The following is a 22,423-nucleotide window of genomic DNA, read 5'->3' as shown; positions in this document are numbered from 1 at the left end:
GAATATCTTCATTTTAATTCTAAAAGAATGATTAATTTTAGTATGTGAACACTTGTATATTCTATAATGTAAATAAAGAAATGTGGAAATTAAAAATCCACAGTTGACTTCTGAAAACCCACTGTATTTATGCCATATCTGACAAAAGGAGTGAAAGAATAAAAGTGAACTCACTATATCGACATCCATATATTTCCAGTCTGAGTCCAATCCGTCCAGTGGGGTTCCAGTCAAGAGGGATCAAGCGGAGGTAGCGAGCTATGACGGGCTGTGCCAGTTTGTACTGGACCACAGTGTCTGCATTACTGTTACCTGGAAAAGCCTGGAACAACAGAAAAACATGTTAGCTGCTGAAATTTTCCATCCAAACATTCACATGTTTCACTGCAGCAGTGCTCAGCTCTGACAGAAAAGCATTTGTAGTAATTAGTTCCTCTAGTGCCTTAGACAGCGACATGGGATCTATTTTTTCCACTCTGATGCTGATAATCGAGCTGTAAATTAAGGGGATGAGGTTCGCAGTAATCTAGAAACTAAAAGCTACAATCTTCTAACGTCCTCTCGACAAAAAGTGTGATCTGCAGTGACAGGATCAAAGTAAGAGATGCACTAGTTCCAGTTGAAGTTTACTGTCTTACTGAGTGTGGAGAAAAACTCTTCCTACCATCTGTGATCCTGAGACAATTTCAAAGTTTGAGCTCCCAGAGGCAATTGATCCCAACAGCTGATAATCTCTCTCCCTTCCTCCTCCTCTCTTTGTCCACTGATCAATAACTGGGACCTTTTCTGTCTCCATACCAAGCCTCTCTTAAAAGACTAATGGCCTCTATTTTCCCCAACCAGCTGCATGACTGAATCCAGTGGGATTTTCTGGTTGACAGGCAAACAGCACACACAGAGCAACACTTGCATTAGCATCTGTAATGACCAAAAAAAAAACAAAAAACAAAAACCCAGAAGCTGCATTTGTGTGAATGTGCTTTGCTAGTGTCTGTCCTCCCTACTTGAGAATGTGTGACATCGCCTGTGCATGTGTGTGTCTGCAGAGTGAGTACTGATGTGGCTGCGTGAGTGAAATTGGCTTTTCTGGTGCTGCATAATTGTGATCTCAGTGCCGTCTTCGGTGCTCTGAAGGGCTGAGCCGTCTGGGCAGTGGAGCGTTAAGATCAACAAATGGCTCTGTTTCCCGCTGAGAAGAGCTGCCCTGCATTTGCTCGCCCCAGCATCTTCTGAAATATGAGAAGCCTCTGACAAGCAATTTTTTTTTCCCCCTCATCTCATTATTTAATTGTATTATCCTTAACGCTTTGGCAATATTGTTCACCTGACATTCATGCCAATGAAGCCTACCAAATTAAATTGTATTGAAGTGAGAAGGGAACAGAAGAGAGAAGAGGAGGAGGGCAGGAGAAAGAATCAGACAACAGTGGTTTCTCCTCAGAGCTGGCAGTCAGTGGACCTTGAATGAAGAATTTTTTACAAACTACATTTTCAATGAGTCTTGAACATCTGCCTTTGAATCATTTATACAGTTGTATCATGGGCGGAAATTTCCTTTCACTATTGTCAGAGACAGTAAAGAGAAAAAATGAGCAAAAGCAATTCCTGAGGGGAACACACAGGTGTCCGCCTATGATTTGTACACAGAGATAATACAAGTTGTAAGACTTGTTCAGGGTTGTAATCAAACATCATTAATTCTTGTTACAATTTAGGCTGAGTGGTTAGGCCCCTTACAAGGTGGGCGTGAGAAGCTCCTCACAGCAGGTCCCTGCTCTGACTCCCAGCTGACCGGACTGTAAACTGCTTGTCACTCTCTCGTCTATCTCCGCTGTCGCTGCCAAATAAGGACCTCCCCAAAAATTACAGCTTTGTTATACTGTTTTTAATAATCAATGAGAAGTTATAATTGATGATAAATCTGTTAACACTTCAAATGTCTATATATTTGCTTGGAACTATGTTATATAATTTATTTGTGTGTTTTTTATACTGCTTTTAAATTTCACATTACTCACAGGTTACCTATCAGTATGTTAATACTGATGAATCCATGTGAAATGAGCATTAAACTGTTGTAGCTGGTCAAGGTGGAGCTAGTTTCATACTCTTTCTACACAGTTAGTCTACTCCAGTGTTTCCAAACCTAGAGGTCGCAGCCCATATAAAGAGTCACATGATAAACCTGGGAGGAGGGACAGTGTCATGAAATGATTAATTGAGAACAAAAAAAAAAAAAAAAAGGAGAAGCACATCTGTATTCAGCCCTTTTTTCTTTTAAAACTTTTCTCTAAATCTGTTTATTTTTCCTCTTTGGGACACTAACAGCTACTTAAATTAGACCATCTGTGAAGTCTGAAGGGGAAATCACCTCTAACAACACACAGACATCTGGAGCTTTAAAAACACTGTTAATCCTAAGTAGTGCTGGAGGAAGTATTTGCATCCTTTTCCTGTGTAAAAGTAGGATACTAAAAAATACCACAATACAAGTAAAGTTCTGCACCAAAGGCCAGATTAACAAATTCAGTCAAAGTAAACAATGACCCCAGTGAGTGCTGTTCTGGGTCATTATACATTATTATGAAAGTAGAATTTCACTGTTATCGTTGGTGGAGGTGGAGCTAGTTTGCAATTTATCAGGAAGTTTAAGCTGGAAAAGCTCAAAAAAGCTACAATCTGGACTGTAACTAGTGACTATAGTCGTCAAATAAACAAAAAGTATTTATTTGCATTTGAAATGTAGTGGAGTAGATGTATAAAGTGGCTGCACATGTAGCTCAAAACTGTGCTGATGTACGATGCTCAAGTAAATGTTCTGAGTTACTTTCCACCACTGGAGAGTAAAAGGAGAAAGACAGAGCATGAAAGCTAAGAAGTCAGTGAGAGGCTCCTCCTGATCCAGCTGTTTCTGCAGTCGAATCTCCTCCTGAACAGACACACTAAGCTGGCCTGACTAATATATGGAGCTTTAAAAACACTCTGAAAGCTGATCTGGGTTTATCACCTTTCATGCTGAGTGTAAAATCAACATGTTTTTTAAGCTGTGACCCCCATTCTCTCTTTTTAGTGATGACTCCCAGGCTTCAGAGCGTCCGTATCCTTCACTGGGAGAAAATCGTATCCTGTCAAATCTGAATCAAAAGCTGCTCTCCGGGCTGCTACTGTAACAAGAAGGCTGCACTGTCTATCACAAAGGAGGGAGGAGACGCCTGACTGCCTCTGACTCATGTTTAATGTTGTTCAATCAGCTGAGGCCTGCACGGCTTCCTGTCATTCTGACATACAGTAGTTTGCTCGTTCTGCAGACGAGCACTCTCTCTGTCTCTCTCTTTACTGAAAAATGAGACGGGTAATAGTTTAAAAAATGATATAAAATGCTGGAAAATGATGATTTTGAGAGCAGAGATGAAACACTGGGGAACATAGGCAGTCATGAAGCAACCGCAGTACTGAGGGAAAAGCTGAGGAAGGAGCCTCAGCTGTGAGCTTCTCCCCAGTCCTTTTGGAGGACTTCACACATCAGCTGCACTGCAGAATATCTAAATCACCACATGCATGTCTCAGCCAGCTTCCTCACAGATTCACATTTACATTTTAGGCACTGAGCTGACACTCTTATCAAGACCGGCTCACGGTGACTAAGCTGGCAAGTGTTCTTTCAGCAACTTGCTTGGAGACTGTTGATGGACACCTTCGCCGCTGCAGGAATCAAAAGATGTAACTTTTTGTACGCCATGCAGTCTTTCCCGCAACAGCACCCGCCTCCTGTCAGTAGAGGTTAAACTGTTCGACAGCAGCTTCATGCAGTCAAGAGAGCCCGGCCCAGGTTCCTTTCATTGTTCCATCCATTATTAATAAAGAGTGAAAGGCTCCTGGTGAGCAGGCTTGGCGCTGCAGGCAGTACCAGTCCCCACAGATAATGTAAATTATGCCTCTGACAGTGAGGCCAAATGTATTTTAACTTCAATGAACCTGAGTTTTCAGCTGAACTCTATTCAAATTGTCTGAAACAGATGTAAAAGTGCAGCTTTAACTCAAATAACAACACATGGTGGATACTTTGCTGTACTGCGGGTTGTTTTCAAATATATACGTTTTTAGATATTCCAGCATGCAGCCATTGGTTTTCATTCATTTTAGCACAAATCTAAAGAACTTTGTAGAGAAGTGAAATTGCTCAAGGAAGGTAATCCATCACAGAAAAATTGTGTTTTCATTTTTGGCCAGGTTACATTTTCATTATCGGGACCATTCTGAAAACGCAGCTTTGTGCTACATTCAAGGGCACCGCAACAGCTGACAGCTACAGTAGCAGCTGCACAACTAAGCAACAATAATAACATGAGAATACAAAAAGGTAAAAAACTTGATCTTCAAACCATAGTGGCATGAATTATTTTGTGTCAAAATAAATAAACTTATCGCTGCAAACTGGGCAACTTGCTGATTTTTTAGAGCTATTCCCCTATCAGCTTCAATTAACCAGAGGACCAACATGTTCATCTTTTATATTCCTGCTGTTTCATACAGTGTGGTCTTCTGACAGAAACACTTTGCCTCATAATGCCTGAAGCTGACTTTAAAACCACACATTTATTAAGAGAGACATTTCTGTCCCAATTTGTATTTTCATTTTGTTAAAATGAATCAGACCTAAGTGAAAAATTGTCTATTTAAAGAACTTTATGGTTTGTAGTCAGTGTGCAGGAACTTTTTCATGGTCCACTAAATTTGCAACATGAGATAATTTCCTCTCCTTGCACCCCGCGCTTGAGCATGAAACTCCTGTAGGATTCACAAAAGTAACTGCAATTTGGAAGCAACAGTTATTTGTGAAACTACAAACTACTCTTCTTCATGTAATACATCTTCAGTCATGCTGTTTTAGTTACTGATTATTGCAGGACAGTTACCCCTAAGCTGTCCTCCTGTCGGTGTTGCCTCCAGTTGTGTCCTGTGTCGCTGAACATCAACAGGTAGGCCGTCAGCCAATCAGAGCTGCCGTATCGTCCCTGTGTGGCGACAGCTGTGATTTGGGTCCGCCTCCCCAAATCCGCCTCCAACCACTGGTATCTGTCGGAGACAAGAGGAGACCAACCTCCTGCACCTGCGGAGAGGACAGAGACAAAAAGTTTGGATTAATAATGAGAAATCCCCTCTCGCTTCACACTGTGTGTGTGTGTGTGTGTGTGTGTGTGTGTGTGTGTGTGTGTGTGTGTGTGAGTGAGTGTGAGAGTGTGTGAGAGAGACAGAGAGAGAGAGAGAGAGAGAGAGAGAGAGAGAGATGGAGAAGAGGTGTGATACAGAGGCTGGCAAAGGTCACAGAAGACCGAGGATGGAGAGACAAATTGTAGGAGTGAAATGTGCTTCGTTACATTTTAATCTACCTGAAATTAAACTTTAAACCCGTGAATCTGAATTGCCTGGACTAGTTTCTGCGTGCTGAGATTTTAAAGCCGGCCAATAATAAATGTTACAGTTTGGACGTGAATGTAAATTGCATGTTCACAGATTAGTGGTGAGGAGCTCACAGATGACAGGAATACAAAGGTATAGGTATGTTAGCTGATTAGCCGTCAGCACTCTCAGAGGAAACCCTGCTTTAAGTTGAAATGTTACAAAATACAGTGTAAATATAGTTTATCCTCATTCTGGCTTTAATTTAAGTCCACTTACATGTTCCCAGCTTTAAAACGCTGCCGTGTTTCATGATGATAAATAATAAATCCTCATAATCAAAGACATTAAGTGGGATATTTGAGTCACAAACACTTGGAGGAAATGGATTAAACTGTGAAGCAGCAGCATGGTATTTAAAGCTATTTCATAACACCACAACTAAGTTTCAAGATGTGTCCATTTTTTTTCTTTTTTAACGGGATCACCAAGGTGACAACCCCAGTTGGAGTAAAACCATTTAACAGCCTGCTCGTTCAGCACTAAAACACTGATATGACCTAAATCACTGAGTGTTTTTCTTTTCAACAGTGTTTTGCAGAACTAACATCCCTCCCATGTTCTGTGGGGTGGTGTGCTCCCTCTCTGTCTTGGCAACAGCTGTCACAGCAGCTGGAGAGAGCATCCAGGTGTGTTTGAGATTAACTGACACTGTGCTCACTCTGCAGAGTAAAAAGAAGTTAGTCCCATCAGCACTGCGGGACGTCTGTCTGTCACTGCAGTCAGGGGGGGCAAACAGAAAATTGGACTAGTTCAACTGCACAAAAAGAAGTAGGTAAGAAGTAAACTTTATTTATAAGCTATTTATAAAGAGTTCTAATGTGTTGTACAGAGCAAACATTGAAGAAAACAATAAAAACTACAAGGAAGGCAATCCCACATGACTGGTTAAATGCTTCCAGAACAGATGGGTTTTCTAACAGCTTTTTAAAACTTTTTTTGTTTCATTTTATTTTTTAATTATTTATTTTTTTAAATTTTTTTATAAGTAGAGGAAAGACGGTTCCAGAGGGTGGGGGCCACAACTGCAAAAGCATGGTCAGCTTTGGTTTTAAGCTGTGGATCAGTCAGAAGGCATTGGTCAGGAGGCCTCAAGTGATCTCACCAGGGGACACACACAGTAATTCAGTAATATAAAGTGGGGGCAGCATTACCTTCACAGGTAATTAAAAGGATTTTAAAATCAATTCTGCCCTCTGTGGGCAACCAGTGTTGATTGGCCAACGCTGCTGGCAGCAGCTGCAGCCGAGACACAGAAGAACGACTCAGGATTGTGAACAGTGAGTTACAATAATCAACGCAGGAGGAGACAAAAACATGAATGACTTTTTTGCTGATCTTGAAAGGATATTATAGGTTTTATATTCACAATGTTTCTTTGTAAGGGGAAAATACGTTTGTTTTGTTTTGGGTTTTTTTTTATAAGGAGCTGATTTACAATGATTTCACAAGGATTTTTGATCCACAGCGATCAAAAAGCTGCATTTTCTGCTATGTTCACTGAGGTTTATAATAAACACAGGAGAGGAGGCTGAGAATCTCCTTATACTGACAGAGAGTGAGGAGAGAGATTGGGAAAAGGAGGAGACAAACTGATAATGCACCAGAGTCCATTAAAGATGCCGAGAGAAGGAAGTTAGTGATTTGTGTCATAAAAGAGGGAGGGAAAGAGGATGGGAGACTTTATGCTGCAAAAACTATTTCAAAAATCAGATTTCTTTTTTTATTCACAAAATAAACACTGATAAAATGCACTGATTTATTTCAATCTAAAAAGTTGTAGCAAGCGCCAGTGAATTATCTTGCTTATGTTGAGCTAATGTCCTGATCTAAAGTTTCAAATATAATCTTTTGGCTCAGTCATCTTTTTAAAAGCTGGACTAAATGTCTGTGATATTTAAAACTAACAGCTCAGCAAAAAACCAATAAAGTGTCAGAATGGTTTGATTTGAACAAAGAGAGGTCCCGGTTTTGAATAAACCTCACTGAGAAGTACAAATAGTAAAAAACATGCAGGGAAGACAAACACCCCTGACTTCACACAGTCTGAACCCTGTCCTGTGTCATAGCAGACACATTCATAGGATGGGTTTGTATTTGGGAAAACTGACCCTGATGGAGAGGGTTGTGGGCTGGAGACCGTGAGTGGAACAGCGAGTAGGGCCGGAGAGCAAACACGAAGAAAAGACAAGCGTGTGCTTTGTGTCACGCAACAGGAAGAGAAACAGAGGGACAGAGGTACTGGCAGACAGAGTTGTGCCTTAATACAGTTACATCTGCAAAGATACAGCCAAAACTCATCCAACTGCAATTTCAATACTTTGGATGCCGCTGGCACCCCCTACAAAAAGGAGTGTGTGTGTGTGTGAGTGAGAGAGAGAGAGAGAGAGAGAGACAGAGAGCGAGAGCATGGAGAGTTATGGCAGAACCTGATTATGAAGAGACATTGTGGGTGATGGAAAAGGCTGCAACAAGATAATGACACTTTGAATACTGAGAAGGGTGTGTGTGTGTGTGTGTGTGTGTGTGTGTGTGTGTGTGTGTGTGTGTGTGTGTGTGTGTGTGTGTGTTTAAGAAAAAAAATGCTGAGTCAGACCACAGCAAATCCATCGTGCCTGAACAGCAGATGGGATTTCTTCCCTACAGAGCGCGCGCGCACACACACACACACACACACACACACACACACACACACACACACACACACACACACACACACACACACACACACACACACACACACACACACACACACACACACACACACACACACACACAGCCAGCCTAAAGAGCACTTGAGATTGTGTTGCCAAGGTGATGTCATGCTGACATAAGGCCAAGACAAATCAATACCACAACACTTCAGACACATTCTCTCATCTTATCATATCTAATATAAATCCACTTTCTACTGGACGCTTGTAGTAACACAACCCACGTGACCCCCATCTACACCCTTTCACCTGATGAGCTGTTGGACAGATGTGCTGGTGTAGGACCACAGCTGGTCAGTTTGGCCCTGAGTGAAATGACTAAACCACCATTGTCCACCACTATTTTTCTGATGAACAATTAATCATTCAGTCATTTCCTCAAGCAAAAAAGCTGAATATTGTCTGACTGCAGTTTCTCAAACGTGAGGATTTGCTGCTTTTGTTTGTTAAATATGACATTAATTAAATATCTTTAGCTTTGAAAAGAGTCCAACACAAAATCACTGTCGTTGTGTGCATACAATGGAAGAAAACAGACTTGAAGCATAAAAATGTGCTTTTCTCAGCAGCCTATACGACAGCTGTAATGATTAAAACAGTGTATCTGCTTCATCAGATGACGACGGACAAACGCTTCCTGTGTAGCCACATCTTAACAGCTGACTCTCCTCAAACAGACACCATGTAGAAGATAGAACGTCTATGATTGGAGGTAAAACTGGTTTGAAAGTCATGTATCCTGCTTCAGGAAGTAAGTGTTCACTGAGGTTTATAGCAGATATTGGTCTCTTGCAATGAGAGCGGTTGGGAATATACTGCCGCTAAAACAAAAGGAAGAGAAAGCATTTGGAGAGAGCCCAAATGAAAGACAACAGCATCAGCGATTTCTGAACTTTGGTGCATATTTTCCCTGCATATTTGTCTGGCAGTTACAGACTCACCTGTCATCACAGCCAACTCATTCCCACACCCACCGGCACACCTGACTGCTGCTCGCTGAAGAGCCTCCCGTACACCAGCCTGTTGCACCCACTCTTTTCTTAATAACCCTCCTGGCCGCAGTGTGTGAGTTTTTTCCCAGTTTTCCTGCCAATCCTCTCTCTTCAACCTCACCTGCATCTTTGGGTTTTTGCCAGATAGAATTTGTTTATTTTATCTCAGTTGCCCAGTTTGATTTGCCTTCATTTCCAACCTCTGCCTTTTTGACACAGTAAAATTTCGTCTGTGAATCCTGCTTCTGGGTCCAAACCTTGGTATAATGAGCAGTTTCAGAGCTACTGGTGATGATCAAAGAAAAACAAAGTCTATCCATACAGCATTTTCTTCCTGGTGTGTAATAAGCAGTAGAGTCATCGGACCTGTGTAGAGTTTTAGTCAGATTATTTATGTGCATTATACATTAATGAACATGCATTACATTACTCCCAAATCCCTTGCACATTTTGTTTTGGTCATTTCATACACATTAAGTAAAACGGAATATAATCTGAGCAATATGTTTAAAACTTTTAAAGCAACAGGATGATGATATTACTAAGAAAGAGCTTCTAGGATTTAACTCAGGTGTCTTCAGGAAAGGAACCATATACTGCATCAGGCCATTTTTCATGTCATTGTGACTTTCATGCTAACATGATTTATCTCTATGTGTTACAATCACGGACTGTATATAAAAAGGTTACAACAAAGTATCTTGTGTTGTCAACAAAAATTACAATAAATTGGCAACACAAATAAACAATCCAAATTGAACATGATTTGGAATTTTGTTTCTATGCCTATTAAAATCTGATTTAAGGGTTGGAAATAGATGCAGGATCCTCTGGGTTGAATAGTCTGTGTCTTGGGTCTCTTCTTTCTTCTTAGTCTGGTGTTTTTCGTCTGCCAGCTGTTGTTTCCTGCTTGTTAGGGCAGCAGCTAAAGGCCAGAGCTAGTAAATACCCCGGTTACAGACATGAACACCGACAGCACAACAGGGGAGAGCAGACACACTGACCTTTACCCATTACAGCTGGACTGAAGAGGGAAGAAGTGAAGAACACAGACAAAGGAAAGAGGGAGAATGAGAGAGTGGCTGAGGATAAACTGACATCTCCCGGATGGCAGAGGAGGAATTAGAGAGAGAAGGAGAGGAGGGAAGACAAAGAGATGAGACCTTTGCTCATCAAGAACTGGAGAAGAAAGCAGACAGAGCCTAAAGGAAGGAGATGAGAGGAGAGTGTAAACATGGACATCTGTGTGCAGAAAAAAAGATACACTAAATACGCCATGTTAATCACACATTACTGTTTCAGTCACAACAACTTCCATCATGCACGACTCTCATTACTGATCCAATAAATCCGCTTGTTTTTTTTCTCCCAAACTGTTTGTAATGACACCAACGCTCCTCTTCTCCACTCAGGACGGTGACTGAGGTTAAAGACAGGTCAGGAGCTCTGCAACACCGCTCTGCTGGACGTTCAAATTAGGCCGTTACCATGACGACTTTACTAAATCAGGAGACCGTGACTTTTGGGTTCAGCCACATCAGAGAACCAACCAGCGCACATTATGTGTGAAACTGTTAATCACATTTATTTATATTAACCAGCCCACTACAACCTCTGGTTACACCTGGATTTATGTTCACATGTTTTTCAATGTTTGAACATTTCATAGTTCATAGCTGTTGCAAATTAGTAGCATATAATTGTAATTTTGGGACACTGGGATGATACTAGTGCTTATCAATATTTGAGTTTTAGTAAAAAGACCAAAACAGTACTTTTTTTCTAATTTAATAAACACAAGAAATCACAGTGCAAAACAAAGCTTCTTAAGTGTTAAATTCTGTATGAACATACAAACCTTTTTTTTTCCTAAATAAAACAGTCTAATGAAACTGGAAACTATCTGAATGAAAAGGTTATTAATGAATCTGACCAAATACTTTTCAATCTGTATTTAAAAAACTTATATAAATTCACATGACAGTAAGCCGTAGAAATAAAAATAGATTTAAAAAGTAATGAAAAGATTTCCTGTTTTGAAGTATAGGCCTAATTTTAAAAGGTCTCTAAATACAAGGTTGGTGGGGACTGTGCAGGTAAAATAAATAACAGTTTGATTAGGACATGGTTGCTCAACAGAAACAGATTTTAGAATAAACCAGAATATTTTATTAATGAAATGTATTCATCCAGAGGCCATTAAAAAGCAAACAGCTAAAAGGTCAACGGTGTGCTCATCCACTGAGGACATACAAAGTGAGTGGCCATGTTTTCATTTACTCCAGTTTTCTCACCAAAAAAAAAAAAAAAAAAAAAAAAAAAAAAAAAAAAAAAGAAATGAAAGCAATCCTCCAAATAAGTAAATGTGTGTCATTGCTGCTTATCATACATGGATTTATTTGGGCTAGCATGAAAGCATCAAAGGGAATGTTATTTTAGTTGCTTCCTCCTGGCTCAGCATTAGGATACAAGCCAAGGACGTGTGGTGTCAGGGCTGGATTATGACTTTTTCATGGCGGCAGGGTTGGGAGATGGAACAGAAACTCAGATCAGTTCCCACAGCAGCCAGTTCATGCCCATCAGAAACCACAAGTGTTTTACAAGTATCCTTGATTTACTCTGAACAAGAACAGCATCTCAGTGCCTGACAGCATTTTAAATCAAAATAAGAACCTGCACTGGTGGAACCAGCTGGGAGAGGAGACCTGCATATGCCACTGAGTTGAGATTAAAAGTGAAGCAGAGTCTGTTGAGAACCTTGTTAAATGATACAAGGCTCAAGCTTGTGAAATGCTTAAAGCCACCTAGTCTGTGTTAGTACACGTATACATGTTTGGTACTACTCAATTGTCAAATGATAGAATTTCTGAGTGGCCAAACCTGTCCTTGTATGATATGACTATCTGAAGTGAGTGTGTAATAATAACAAGGTGAGCAATAATAGCCTCAGGTTCCAGAGGTTAATCTTTCTGCAGACTTCTGTATGCTATAAACTAAAAGGTGAGTTCATGAGACCAAGAGTTCACGTGATCAAACTGTTTCAGATCATCACAGGGAAGAGTTTCAGCGCTATAAACTTGCCTATCTCAGCTCTCAGGAAAGTCGGCGTTCAGAGGACAGATTACAGTTTAAAAAAGGAAGCACTCAACCTCGAGGACAAACACAGTACATTGTGCAATTACTCTCACTGCCACGAGGGGGAGGAAAAAGTTCTGCACTGCAGGTTTAAAACAAGTGGCACCACACAAACCAGTTCTTACATAGGGGTTAGTTACAAAACATTTAAACCTGGTAACTAGATGTAGTATAGCATTTAGCTAACCCAAAGAATTTATGTTGACCGGCTAATATCGAATATGATCCACATATGGTGTAATACTTCATCAGAACGCTGTTTCACCAAAAAAAAAAAAAAAAAAAAAAACACAAACAATATATCTCAAATTACAAAATGTTATTCCAATAACACAAGTCTACAATGATGAAATGATGTTTAGCTTACATTTGATGTTTCCTGTTAGATTTACCCATGTGTATGAATGAAGTAGGGTCACACATACATTTATTGGTATTTGAGTTTAATTTTTGATTTAGGTCCCTAAAACTTTTATATTTGGAAGTTCTATTACCACAATAATTACTACAGCAATATTATTATTATTATTATTATTATAATATCTTTACTTGCAAAGACATTTCTTACATTTTAATGGTACAAACATATTTAGTAAATCACTAGTTTGAAACTGTAGCTACAAGTCACTATGAACGTGGGCAGGACTTCACACACAGACGGCTGGTAACAATCCAATCCTGTCCTCTATAACCAATACTGGACTGTTCTGTAAATAATGGCGGCTGGACAACAGAGACACCAGCCAGCTTCTATAACACAACTCCCACAACTAGACCAGTCCCTACTGGCGTTAGACAGAACACCACACAGAATTAACTACAGCATTTGTTTTTCTTAATAAGACAGTAAAAGGACACAACATCCAGCACAGGCGCTCTCTTCTACCTGAAGTCTCCACCGTGTTAGTGTCGAGTGGGAAACGGGAGCTGACACAACTCCTGTCAGGGCAATGGCTTCACTAAAAGGAGCAGATGTGTGCAATAAATAAATGCAAAGTGTGGTTAGCAGCGATGCACTACTGTGCCACTCAGAAAGAGGTAAGGGAAAGGTGAAGATACGAAGGGAACGGTAATACAAAAACAGGACAGATGGGAATAAGGATATAAGCCACTGCAGGGGGAGAAATCCTCTGAAGCTGGCAGGTCTCAGAGACAGGCAGCAAGACACAGACAGACAGGCAGAGAGACACGCAGCATTACCAGGTCAAGATGTGTAAATGTGTCTGTGTGGGCTCCTGGGAATTCGAAAGCGTTTTAAGCAGATTCGAGCTGCAGAGTCTTACAGCTGCAGTTGCTTTTAGGTGGAGCTTAAGGTGTTTTTATGACAACCTGGGAGATAATATGCAGCTATATATAAAAATGACTCAGCAACGGAGCAAACAAACATCAATATTAATCTCAAAAGGTGCAAAGTAACAAATCACAACAGGAGACAAATCCTAACAGGAGCAGTTTTTACTGAGGCAGGTCACTGGAGCATGTGTGTTGAGTAATGTTCATTATAAAGACCTTATAAACAGTGACATGCAGCTATGAAACCAGTTGTGGGCGTCTTAGCTGAATGCATCACAGTAAAATTAGGACTGGTCTCTGGAGAAGCTGGCTTCGGGGAATTGTACGAAATGTGGAAGGCAAGTGGAAAATGAAATAACAGGACTGCTAAGTAATGAGACTCAGACTGACTGGGAGTTTATAAAGGAGAACAAATCAATGAAGTTCACAGAGGCTTCAACAATGTTTGTTTAAATAAGAAGTGCAGTATATGTGACAAAGCTAAACCCACAGGTCATCAAAGTTTAACAACAAGACAGGAAAAAAAAACAGACGTGACCTTTGTAGAAATGATTCACATCAAGCAAAAGCAAAGTATCTTATTACATCTGCAGTAAATATATAATGGACAAGCTCTTTGAAACTGAAAACACAGAAAAAGGCCTTTTACAGTTTAGATATCTGGCTCAAAAAATATACGGACAATAGAGCTGGACGCTGTGCTGACAGCTCCCAGTAAATTTAATCTAACAGATCACACAGAGACCTCTGTCAGGCATCGCCAAGCATTACCAATACAGGGAGGAATCTGTTGTCAGACTCCTGCCTTCAGCTGGTTTTCTGATCTAATATGTGTAGAAGTTTTTGGATGCTACTTATTGTTTGCAAAACCAACTTTGATCCACCACATTTATGGTTAAAGCAGCAATAATCTGTAATAACATTTGAAATGACAAAGGGGTCATTAATAGTGATGTAAATGAGCAACTGTTGCTAATCTAATAAATTATGCATATGAATGTTGTGCTCACGTTATGTTTCCACAGCCTCCAAGTGGCCAAAAATATCAGTAAAAACAGGTTTATCCTGTAGTTTGATTAAGTTTAGGTAGTCTGCGAGGGTCTGCGCAGACTTCCAAAATTTGAGACCACGTACACAACACATGTGTCAGCTGTACATATACTAGAAAAATAGACTGAACCTTTGTTTTGTGAACTGTATCTTTGTACTGTGATATGTTAAGCAGCCACATACACTTTGACTTGGTCATGTTGTTCAGTTCAGCCAAAGACAAAGGAACCCTCTCTTGCTGTCAGAGTCACTGTCATGTTTTTCTAATGTGGATGTTTGAAATGTGTCTGTGTGCATGAACCCCAGTCATAGTATGTATTAGACCTCATCCACATCCACGGACTACATGCGGTATGATCAGAGCTTGAAGCTTTACGATTAACAATAGAGAAAGATCATCATTAAAGGAAAGAAGAATACCATGTCAACTAGTGGTACAGTAGTTTCCTGTGTCAAAGTCACACATCTTGTGACCTAACACAAGATGATTTGCAGTAATATAACATCACAGTACTTCTGCCATTTACTCCAAAAGGGCAGTAATTACTTTCACCAATACAAGAAGTTCCTCATCAGGAAACCTTCAACATGGATCCTTTTAAGTTTCCGAACAAACGACCCGGGTTGTCATGTTTCTGGAGAGGACAGTCTCCACTTATTTGGTTTTTTTAAGTTTTTATTTTTTTCTTTAACCTTCCTTTGTTCTCTTGTAAGATGACTTTTGAATTTTTAGAGTTGTTTACATTGTCTGCTCCTTAACTGTTTCCAGACTTTTTTCTGTTATTGTACAGCACCTGTCACTGCCTTTTTATGTTTGAAAGTACCATATAAATAAAGTTAATTATCATATATTTCATTAATGTGACCGAACATGGTTTAATTAGCTGTGTGGACCACAGATAGTTTAGTGATGCCAGTAAATAGGTTGGGTAGTCAGAGCATAAAATTCTCTGTGCTTTTTAAGGAGCTGTCATGGATTAATGACTCGTGCTATTTTCAGTAAACTGAGTGAGGGATGTAGAGGGAATATAGAAAGAAGGCTAAGGTGAGAAGCTTTTAGCTGCATTTTGTCAAGGAATCAGACAATATTTACCCATATAATTATATTTATAGAGAGAGTCGCTACCTCAGATTAAGAGGATTTTGGTGCAGGAATGGTGGAATTTAACCAGATAAGGTGTTTAAGCCCCTGGAGAGGCAGAGGTGGCACATAAACATCCACACAATGATCAATACCTGATTCTATGGTTCCCTCCTCGTAGTTTACTCCAACCTACAGCCCCCTGCTTATGTTTAAATCCCCTTTTCAAATCTAAATGACTATTTCCAGAAAATGATTACTAGGGACTGATGAAGTGTTCCAAGCCTATTTCAGCATAATTACAGAGCTTCTAATGTGCAATTATCAGTATGGCCCACTGAAAAACAGAGACCGTTTAGATGTTAAATACTGCCATTAACATTTGCCTATAAATGTTAAATGCTCTCATTAACATTTGACTATAGGGGGAATGAAGTTGTCTCAATGTTTTCTTGGCGGCACAAAAGTTAAAATTACTATTACAACAGACCACACAATACAAGACATACAACAAGACAGCGGTGGAGCAGGGACTGGAGAAGAGGTGATGACTGATGAAAAGAAAGAGTAAAGGTCATACTCGAGGGAGAGGATGGCAAAATTTAAGAAAAAAAAAATGCTGGCAGTCACATCCAGTCAGCGGACTACTGGGGCTTTTCATCCTCACTAGATGTCAGATTCTGTGCCATCAAGCTGCCATTGTGATCATGAAGATGTGTGTGTGAGCTCAATGAAACACAGCACAACATTTCGCACAGGCCACTACATATTTCAGCCACTCATCTCTATTCCCCTGCTCGTGGAAATTTGTACAGAAATACAGTATGCAGCCTAATTAAACCCGTGGGGAATGCCCCCCCCCCCCTCCTCCCCTCACTTTTCTTTAGCTGTGTAACAGTGACAACACAGTCAGAGATTAGTTTGTTGACTGACTCAGTTTGATAATAGCCAGAAAAACCAGCAGACTTCCACTGGGATGGACATGTGATACAGCAGCATTATGACTGTTTCCACTGCTACAGTCCTGTTTTGTCACAGCAAGGCTCAAACTTATTAAAAAAAAAAAAAAATAAATAAAATATTATAATAAAATAACAATAAAATAACAATAATAAAAAAAATAATAACTTTTTATTTATATATATATATATATATATATAAAAAAATAAAAAGTTATTATTTTTTTTTTAATAAGTTTGAGCCTTGCTGTGACAAAACAGGACTGTAGCAGTGGAAACAGTCATAATGCTGCTGTATCACATGTCCATCTATATATATATATCTATCTATATATATATATATATATATATATATATATATATATATCTATCTATATATATATATATATATATATATATATATATATATATATATATATATATATATATATATATATATATAATAAAACAACATTAGCTGAAGCAATATAAATAAACAGAGCAGTGTTAGTCTGTTATTTGCATGTGATAGGATGTTAGCAAATGTTGGTATTTATCATGGTTGAAGACAAACAAGAATAAATCTGGCATCTTTTTAATTTGCATCTTCATTGTCAGCACTTCATCAGCATGGTCATAAATTCTCCATTTTTCCATTTCAGCCTAATTCCTATTACTTCATCCCAATTTACATATTTATACAATATTAATACATTTACATCTTCATTATTCCTGGAGATTTCACACAAATAGAATTAATAAAATTAAAAAACATACAACATAATAAACAGTATTTTTTTTAAAGGAATGGACAATACATTAGATGTAGAGTCAATCTATACCTCTGATGGATCAATCATGTGATCACTTGACAGTTGCTCTCCCACACTTTACTATAAATAGAGTCGCTTGATTAATGCGTCTTATTTCGCACCCTTTTTTGCTCTAAAGTTGTCTCAGACACTTCTGCCTGGTTTGAGGAGAAAAGCTGACTCCACCCTGCTCCTGAAGACCACCGACTGACAGCTGTCAGTGGCACTGATCAGCGTGTATTCAGAGCACCTGATGCTGATCTGATCTGACCTGCTGTGTTCACATGTTGTGTCTTCATGTGCACGAAAACCAGGTTGCCACTGTGCAGGGGATTTTTTAGCATGACTGACCTCATTGTTTTGTATTTTAAGGATTGACATAGTTTAGGCACAAGAGGGTAGTGACTGCTCAAACTAACAACGAGTGATTGGTGAATGCTCATTTCAGCCTGTGCATCACCTTCATTCAGGTATCATACTCTGAAGTGCTGCAGAAGCAATATTGGTTGAAGTAATTTTGACAATTCTTGACTGAAAGTAGATACGCAGACGATGAGGATGTGACTCTTGTTCTGAGGACAGGACAGAGACCACCAATCTACTCAATTTATTCATCAGCAAAGGTCACAAGGGGGCTGGAGCCAATCCCAGCTGACAATGGACAAGAACGGGGCACAACCTGGACAGGTGAACAGACCATCACAGGGCTGAGACAAACAACTATTTATGTTCACTTTCACACCTATGGGCAATTTGGAGACAACAATGCTATATATGCTAAGGCAACATTGCTAACCACTGCACCACTGTGTCAGTTGACTTTTTTTTTTTTTATTCTTATCCTCCACGCCATGCTCTTATACTCTGCACCATAAACTCTGGTGAAAGTCATGTGGATCAACAATGGCAGCTTTGTCTTTCTACTTACAAGCTGCTTTTAATAGAAAGCAAGATTTTACTGTTGTATACAGTTGCTTAACTTGGGCTGGTCTTACTTTGCTCCAGAAGAGTAGTTAATGTTTATGTGTTATGTGTGTCCTATGTTGGGGTCTGAACTTCTACAACATAATGAGCTGTCCTGCCATCAGCTTTGAGCTCATGCCTCCTTGGCCTCTGAACCAGAGTCTTCTGCTAGAGGGCCCCTGCTGAGCTCCGTGTCAAGGCCCCTACCTCTGGCCTCTCCCCAGAATCTTTTTTGGACTTCAATAGGATGAGCGGAGCACTGACTCTTAGTGCCAGGGCATTTCCCAACCTAATTAAATCGTCCACTTTGCACCAGTGCAGGGCCATTTCTTCCTCCCGTTGCTGTTGGCCCCATTTAGCATGCAGCCATGCAGCAGCACTTATACAGAGAAGCACAACACTGGACGTGGAGGAAGCACCATGATGCCTGAATGGGATTAACTGGCCACCGTGTGTGAACAGTCCTTTCAGTGCCAGCCCCCATATGGGCTGGACCAGCCAAGATGAGATTAACTGGTGGTGGCGATGGCCAAGGAGGCATGTGGGAGTTTTGTAACCTCAACATCGCAGCTGGTAAGTTGGCTTCAGATAAAATATTTTTGAAGACTGTTGTAACTACTTTGTGATGGACAGGGCACTTCAACTTCAGCTTCAGCTCTTCTTTTCCCTGCTCACCACTGACACATATTGCTAGTTCCCAAGAAAATTGGTTCCCGAGAAAATTTTAGATCTATCCTGAACCTTTTCCTGACTGAATTACGCTGCACAAAGACACGACATATGCTTATACTATATATTGGAGTCTGCAGGAACTGGCCCAGCTGGGTGATTGGCTCTGTTTCAGTGGTGCCTACAGAGCCAAGAAATGAGAACAACAATTTCTCTCATATTAATTTCCCACAATGTGTTGAAATGTGTTTACAGAGACACACTGTACAGCCTTCACGATCAAGCTCACTCAGAAAGCAACGTTCAGCTGGCTCATCTTCAATTTATCTCAGAGTTGATCAAATTATTGTTATAGTAGGAGTAAAAGAGAAAGAAATCCCAGATGATGGAGAAATCTACAAACCTCCAAAAAAAAAAAAAAAAAAACAAGTCATGATAGCCCTTCATAAAGCTCTGCATCAGCATCCAGCAGAGAGCTCCCTCCTGAATTTTTATTGTGGTTGGTGAATCACGAATCAGATTTATACCCCAGCTGAGGAGAGGTGGCCCTGTGGAGAGGTTTTGATCTACTAGCCTAATATAATTCTGATGCATTTCTATATATAATACATATAGCTGGCAGTAATCGCTGTCCTATCTAACGACCTACCTACCTATCTTTTTTGTTTTTATCGACAGCTCCCTCCTCCTATCCCCAGCGACCAAAGAGGCATCTCTCAGCCGGGGTGAAACCAGCTGAGGTGTGCCTTTGATGTTTGGTGCTCAGCAGCTTGTGGAGAAGCAAAGACTCTTTTCTGCACTTAGAGGAAAATGCACCACTGCAGCCCACAGAAAAAGTCTCAGTAAAAAAAGAGGGAGATGCTGTGCAGTCGAGGGACATCAGTCTGTTCCCAGCATTTCACTGGCCTGAAGGTGCTTCTCGACAGCTGATGTCGACGACTGACCAAGTGCTTAACGTTTAAAGCTGCACGAGAAAACTTTTTATGGATAGCCTGCACTCCAAACCCTTCACTGTTCATGCTTTTAAACACAACTCTGAAAAATGGAAAAGGTCACTGCTGCAAGGGAAAAGGTGGAGAAGAGCATTAACCAGGGAGCTTGAGCTAACAGGAGCCTCTTTTGCACAAATAGCTCCAGGTCATAAAACCATCCCTGTTTGCTTTTCAACCACACCTTAAGAACTGTGAGGATTAGACAAATTAAACGATGTCCTTTGTCTTAACGCTTCCGTGACGAGGATATTTGAGTTGGATGTAATGACTGGATGCAATTCATAATAAAACAATGTTTTTGCAGTACTGGTTTTAACCCAATAATGGACTCCTGGAAAAAAGACTTGAGGAGTATATTTTAAATGAAAATCTACCTCCATCTCCTTCACCCACTAAGAGGACATTATGTTGAAGGGTTTGAGTAACAGTCGGGGCAATGAACTCTAAAGTCAGGGGGTTAAAACACTTGGTTGTCCCTGTGTGAAAAGTTCTGTGCCAAATAAATGAAGCCTAGTCATGCACCACAGTCAATACCTGGACCAGAACACCAAACACTTATTATTTATGACAATGTCCTAGGTGTAAATCTGTCTTGAAATGTGCTGTCATTGCAAGTAGTAGAACATTTAAGTTGGACAATGGACAATAGCAGTGGTGATTTCTTACCTTCTCTCCTGTTGACCTTAGCAAAGACCGGCCCATGGCTGCTGGACAGCTGGGACGAGCTTCTGAAGGATGAAGGTGGCAAATTGAACACCAGTGGGCTGTCACATACCTCTGTTACCCAGTCACAAAGCAAAAAAAGACAGGGATAAGAGTTAAGAATCAAGTGCATTTTTATGGAACCAAAAGACCAGTATATTATAGTGTGGTATCTTGCTGCAGTGTTGGTGAAAAGCAGTGAAAATCCAGATATTTTCTTCTAATTAAAAGGTTAAACTTAAAGCTTTTTTTGAGATGATTGCAGGTCGCGACAGTTGCAGCAGCAGGAAAAAGTCGATTTAACTCCAGAAGAAAAGGAAGCAGACACATCAGTGGAAACCTTTTCATGCCTCAAAAACTCTGTTTATGAATGTCAAGGACAAGACATGGGGTTCTAATCCAAGCACAAGTTAACTCTGAATCGTGACTCGTGGACAGTGAGTATCAGTAAAGGGATATCACCGTTTCATTGTATAGGTTACAGATGACTTTGACATATGTACCCACATAGAACACAGCCAGTATATTTATCAGTATCAGCAAGTCCTCTAAACTGAAATACCAGATGCTGTAGCCTGGGTCATTTGTCCCTCCAGTCTGACACCACCCATAAGAGCACCGTTGAAAAATAATTAACACTCTTATGTTGTGGCAATGCTATGGTAAAGGTTTGGTTAGGCTTAGGCACAAAAACATCATATTTAAGTTTAGGGAGAGGTCGTGGTTTTGCTTAAAAGAAGTAAAGAGTAGTAACTGTAATATGTTATTGTACACTTCATAAAGTGTTGATTCTGTATGGCGACAATTATTAACCTGCATTTCAGACCAAGAAACAAAGATTTGTTCAGCTGTGTGTCCGAGTCCTCACCAGCTGTTGGCTGTGACGCAGTTTTGCTGTTTGCTGTGTGAAAAGACGGCGAAGAGGAAGAGATTCAGCCGTTTCTGTGTTGTTTAGGTGTCTCACTGTGGACAGAGATCGCTACAAAAACGACCCAGAAACACTAATGCAGATACACATTTTCACATGAAAGACGTGTTCTTAAATTTAGACGATTTAATGTAGATGTAATCTCAGACTTGCATTAATAACTTTTACATGTCTCTGATTGATGTAATGACACAAGCTACAAGTGAGACACTGCACAAACACCTATGTATTAAGTTTCTTCTGCAAACTTTCTTTCTCTTTGCTTTAACTTTTAAATACATTTACACACAAACTTGTGATGAGTTCATATCAAGTGATATGTCTGTATTGATGTAAGGGCTACTCCTTAATGGAAAAACTACAAAAATACAGAGTCAGGTGCTATACATGATTATGGGATTGCCACCTGTCTAGTGGAAAACTCAAATTGACTGTGTCAGTCAGTGTCTGCCGGGCTGAATTTTAACAAGAAATTGAAGTGAGAGTCATTCTCCTGCTGACAAAAGCCGTTATAAAACAGAAGCTGAGAATAAATTTGTAATTTATCCATAGGGAAGCAGTTTTTGCCAAAACACCTGATGATAATTAATTAAAAAAGTTAGGGTGTTTTTCTGATAACTCTGTAAGCGTAGTCTAAATCATTCTTTACATGGATGTTGTTTTCCAGCACTGAGAGGAGAGCCAGTTCAGATTA

General features: G+C 40.0%; 1 protein-coding gene across 7 annotated transcripts in view; it reads right to left on the bottom strand.

Moving 5' to 3' along the window:
* Positions 1-22,423, bottom strand: part of LOC139626197 (contactin-associated protein-like 4) — a 103,951-nt gene that overhangs the window by 60,233 nt on the left and 21,295 nt on the right. For all 7 annotated transcript variants that reach the window (XM_071486469.1, XM_071486464.1, XM_071486465.1 and 4 more), the window contains 3 exons: positions 20,766-20,876; positions 4,917-5,110; positions 175-322 (listed from right to left, as the gene is read on the bottom strand). In XM_071486469.1, the coding sequence (XP_071342570.1) occupies positions 175-322; positions 4,917-5,110; positions 20,766-20,876 (453 nt within the window). The remainder of the gene's footprint in view (positions 1-174; positions 323-4,916; positions 5,111-20,765; positions 20,877-22,423) is intronic.

This window comes from Trachinotus anak, unplaced genomic scaffold (assembly GCF_046630095.1).
Source record: "Trachinotus anak isolate AG129_WGS33_773 ecotype Australia unplaced genomic scaffold, CSIRO_AGI_Tana_v1 ptg000010l, whole genome shotgun sequence".
In the NCBI taxonomy this organism is placed as follows: domain Eukaryota; kingdom Metazoa; phylum Chordata; class Actinopteri; order Carangiformes; family Carangidae; genus Trachinotus; species Trachinotus anak.
Note: the sequence above shows the minus strand (reverse complement) of the source record. Positions and strands in the feature narration are given on the sequence as shown.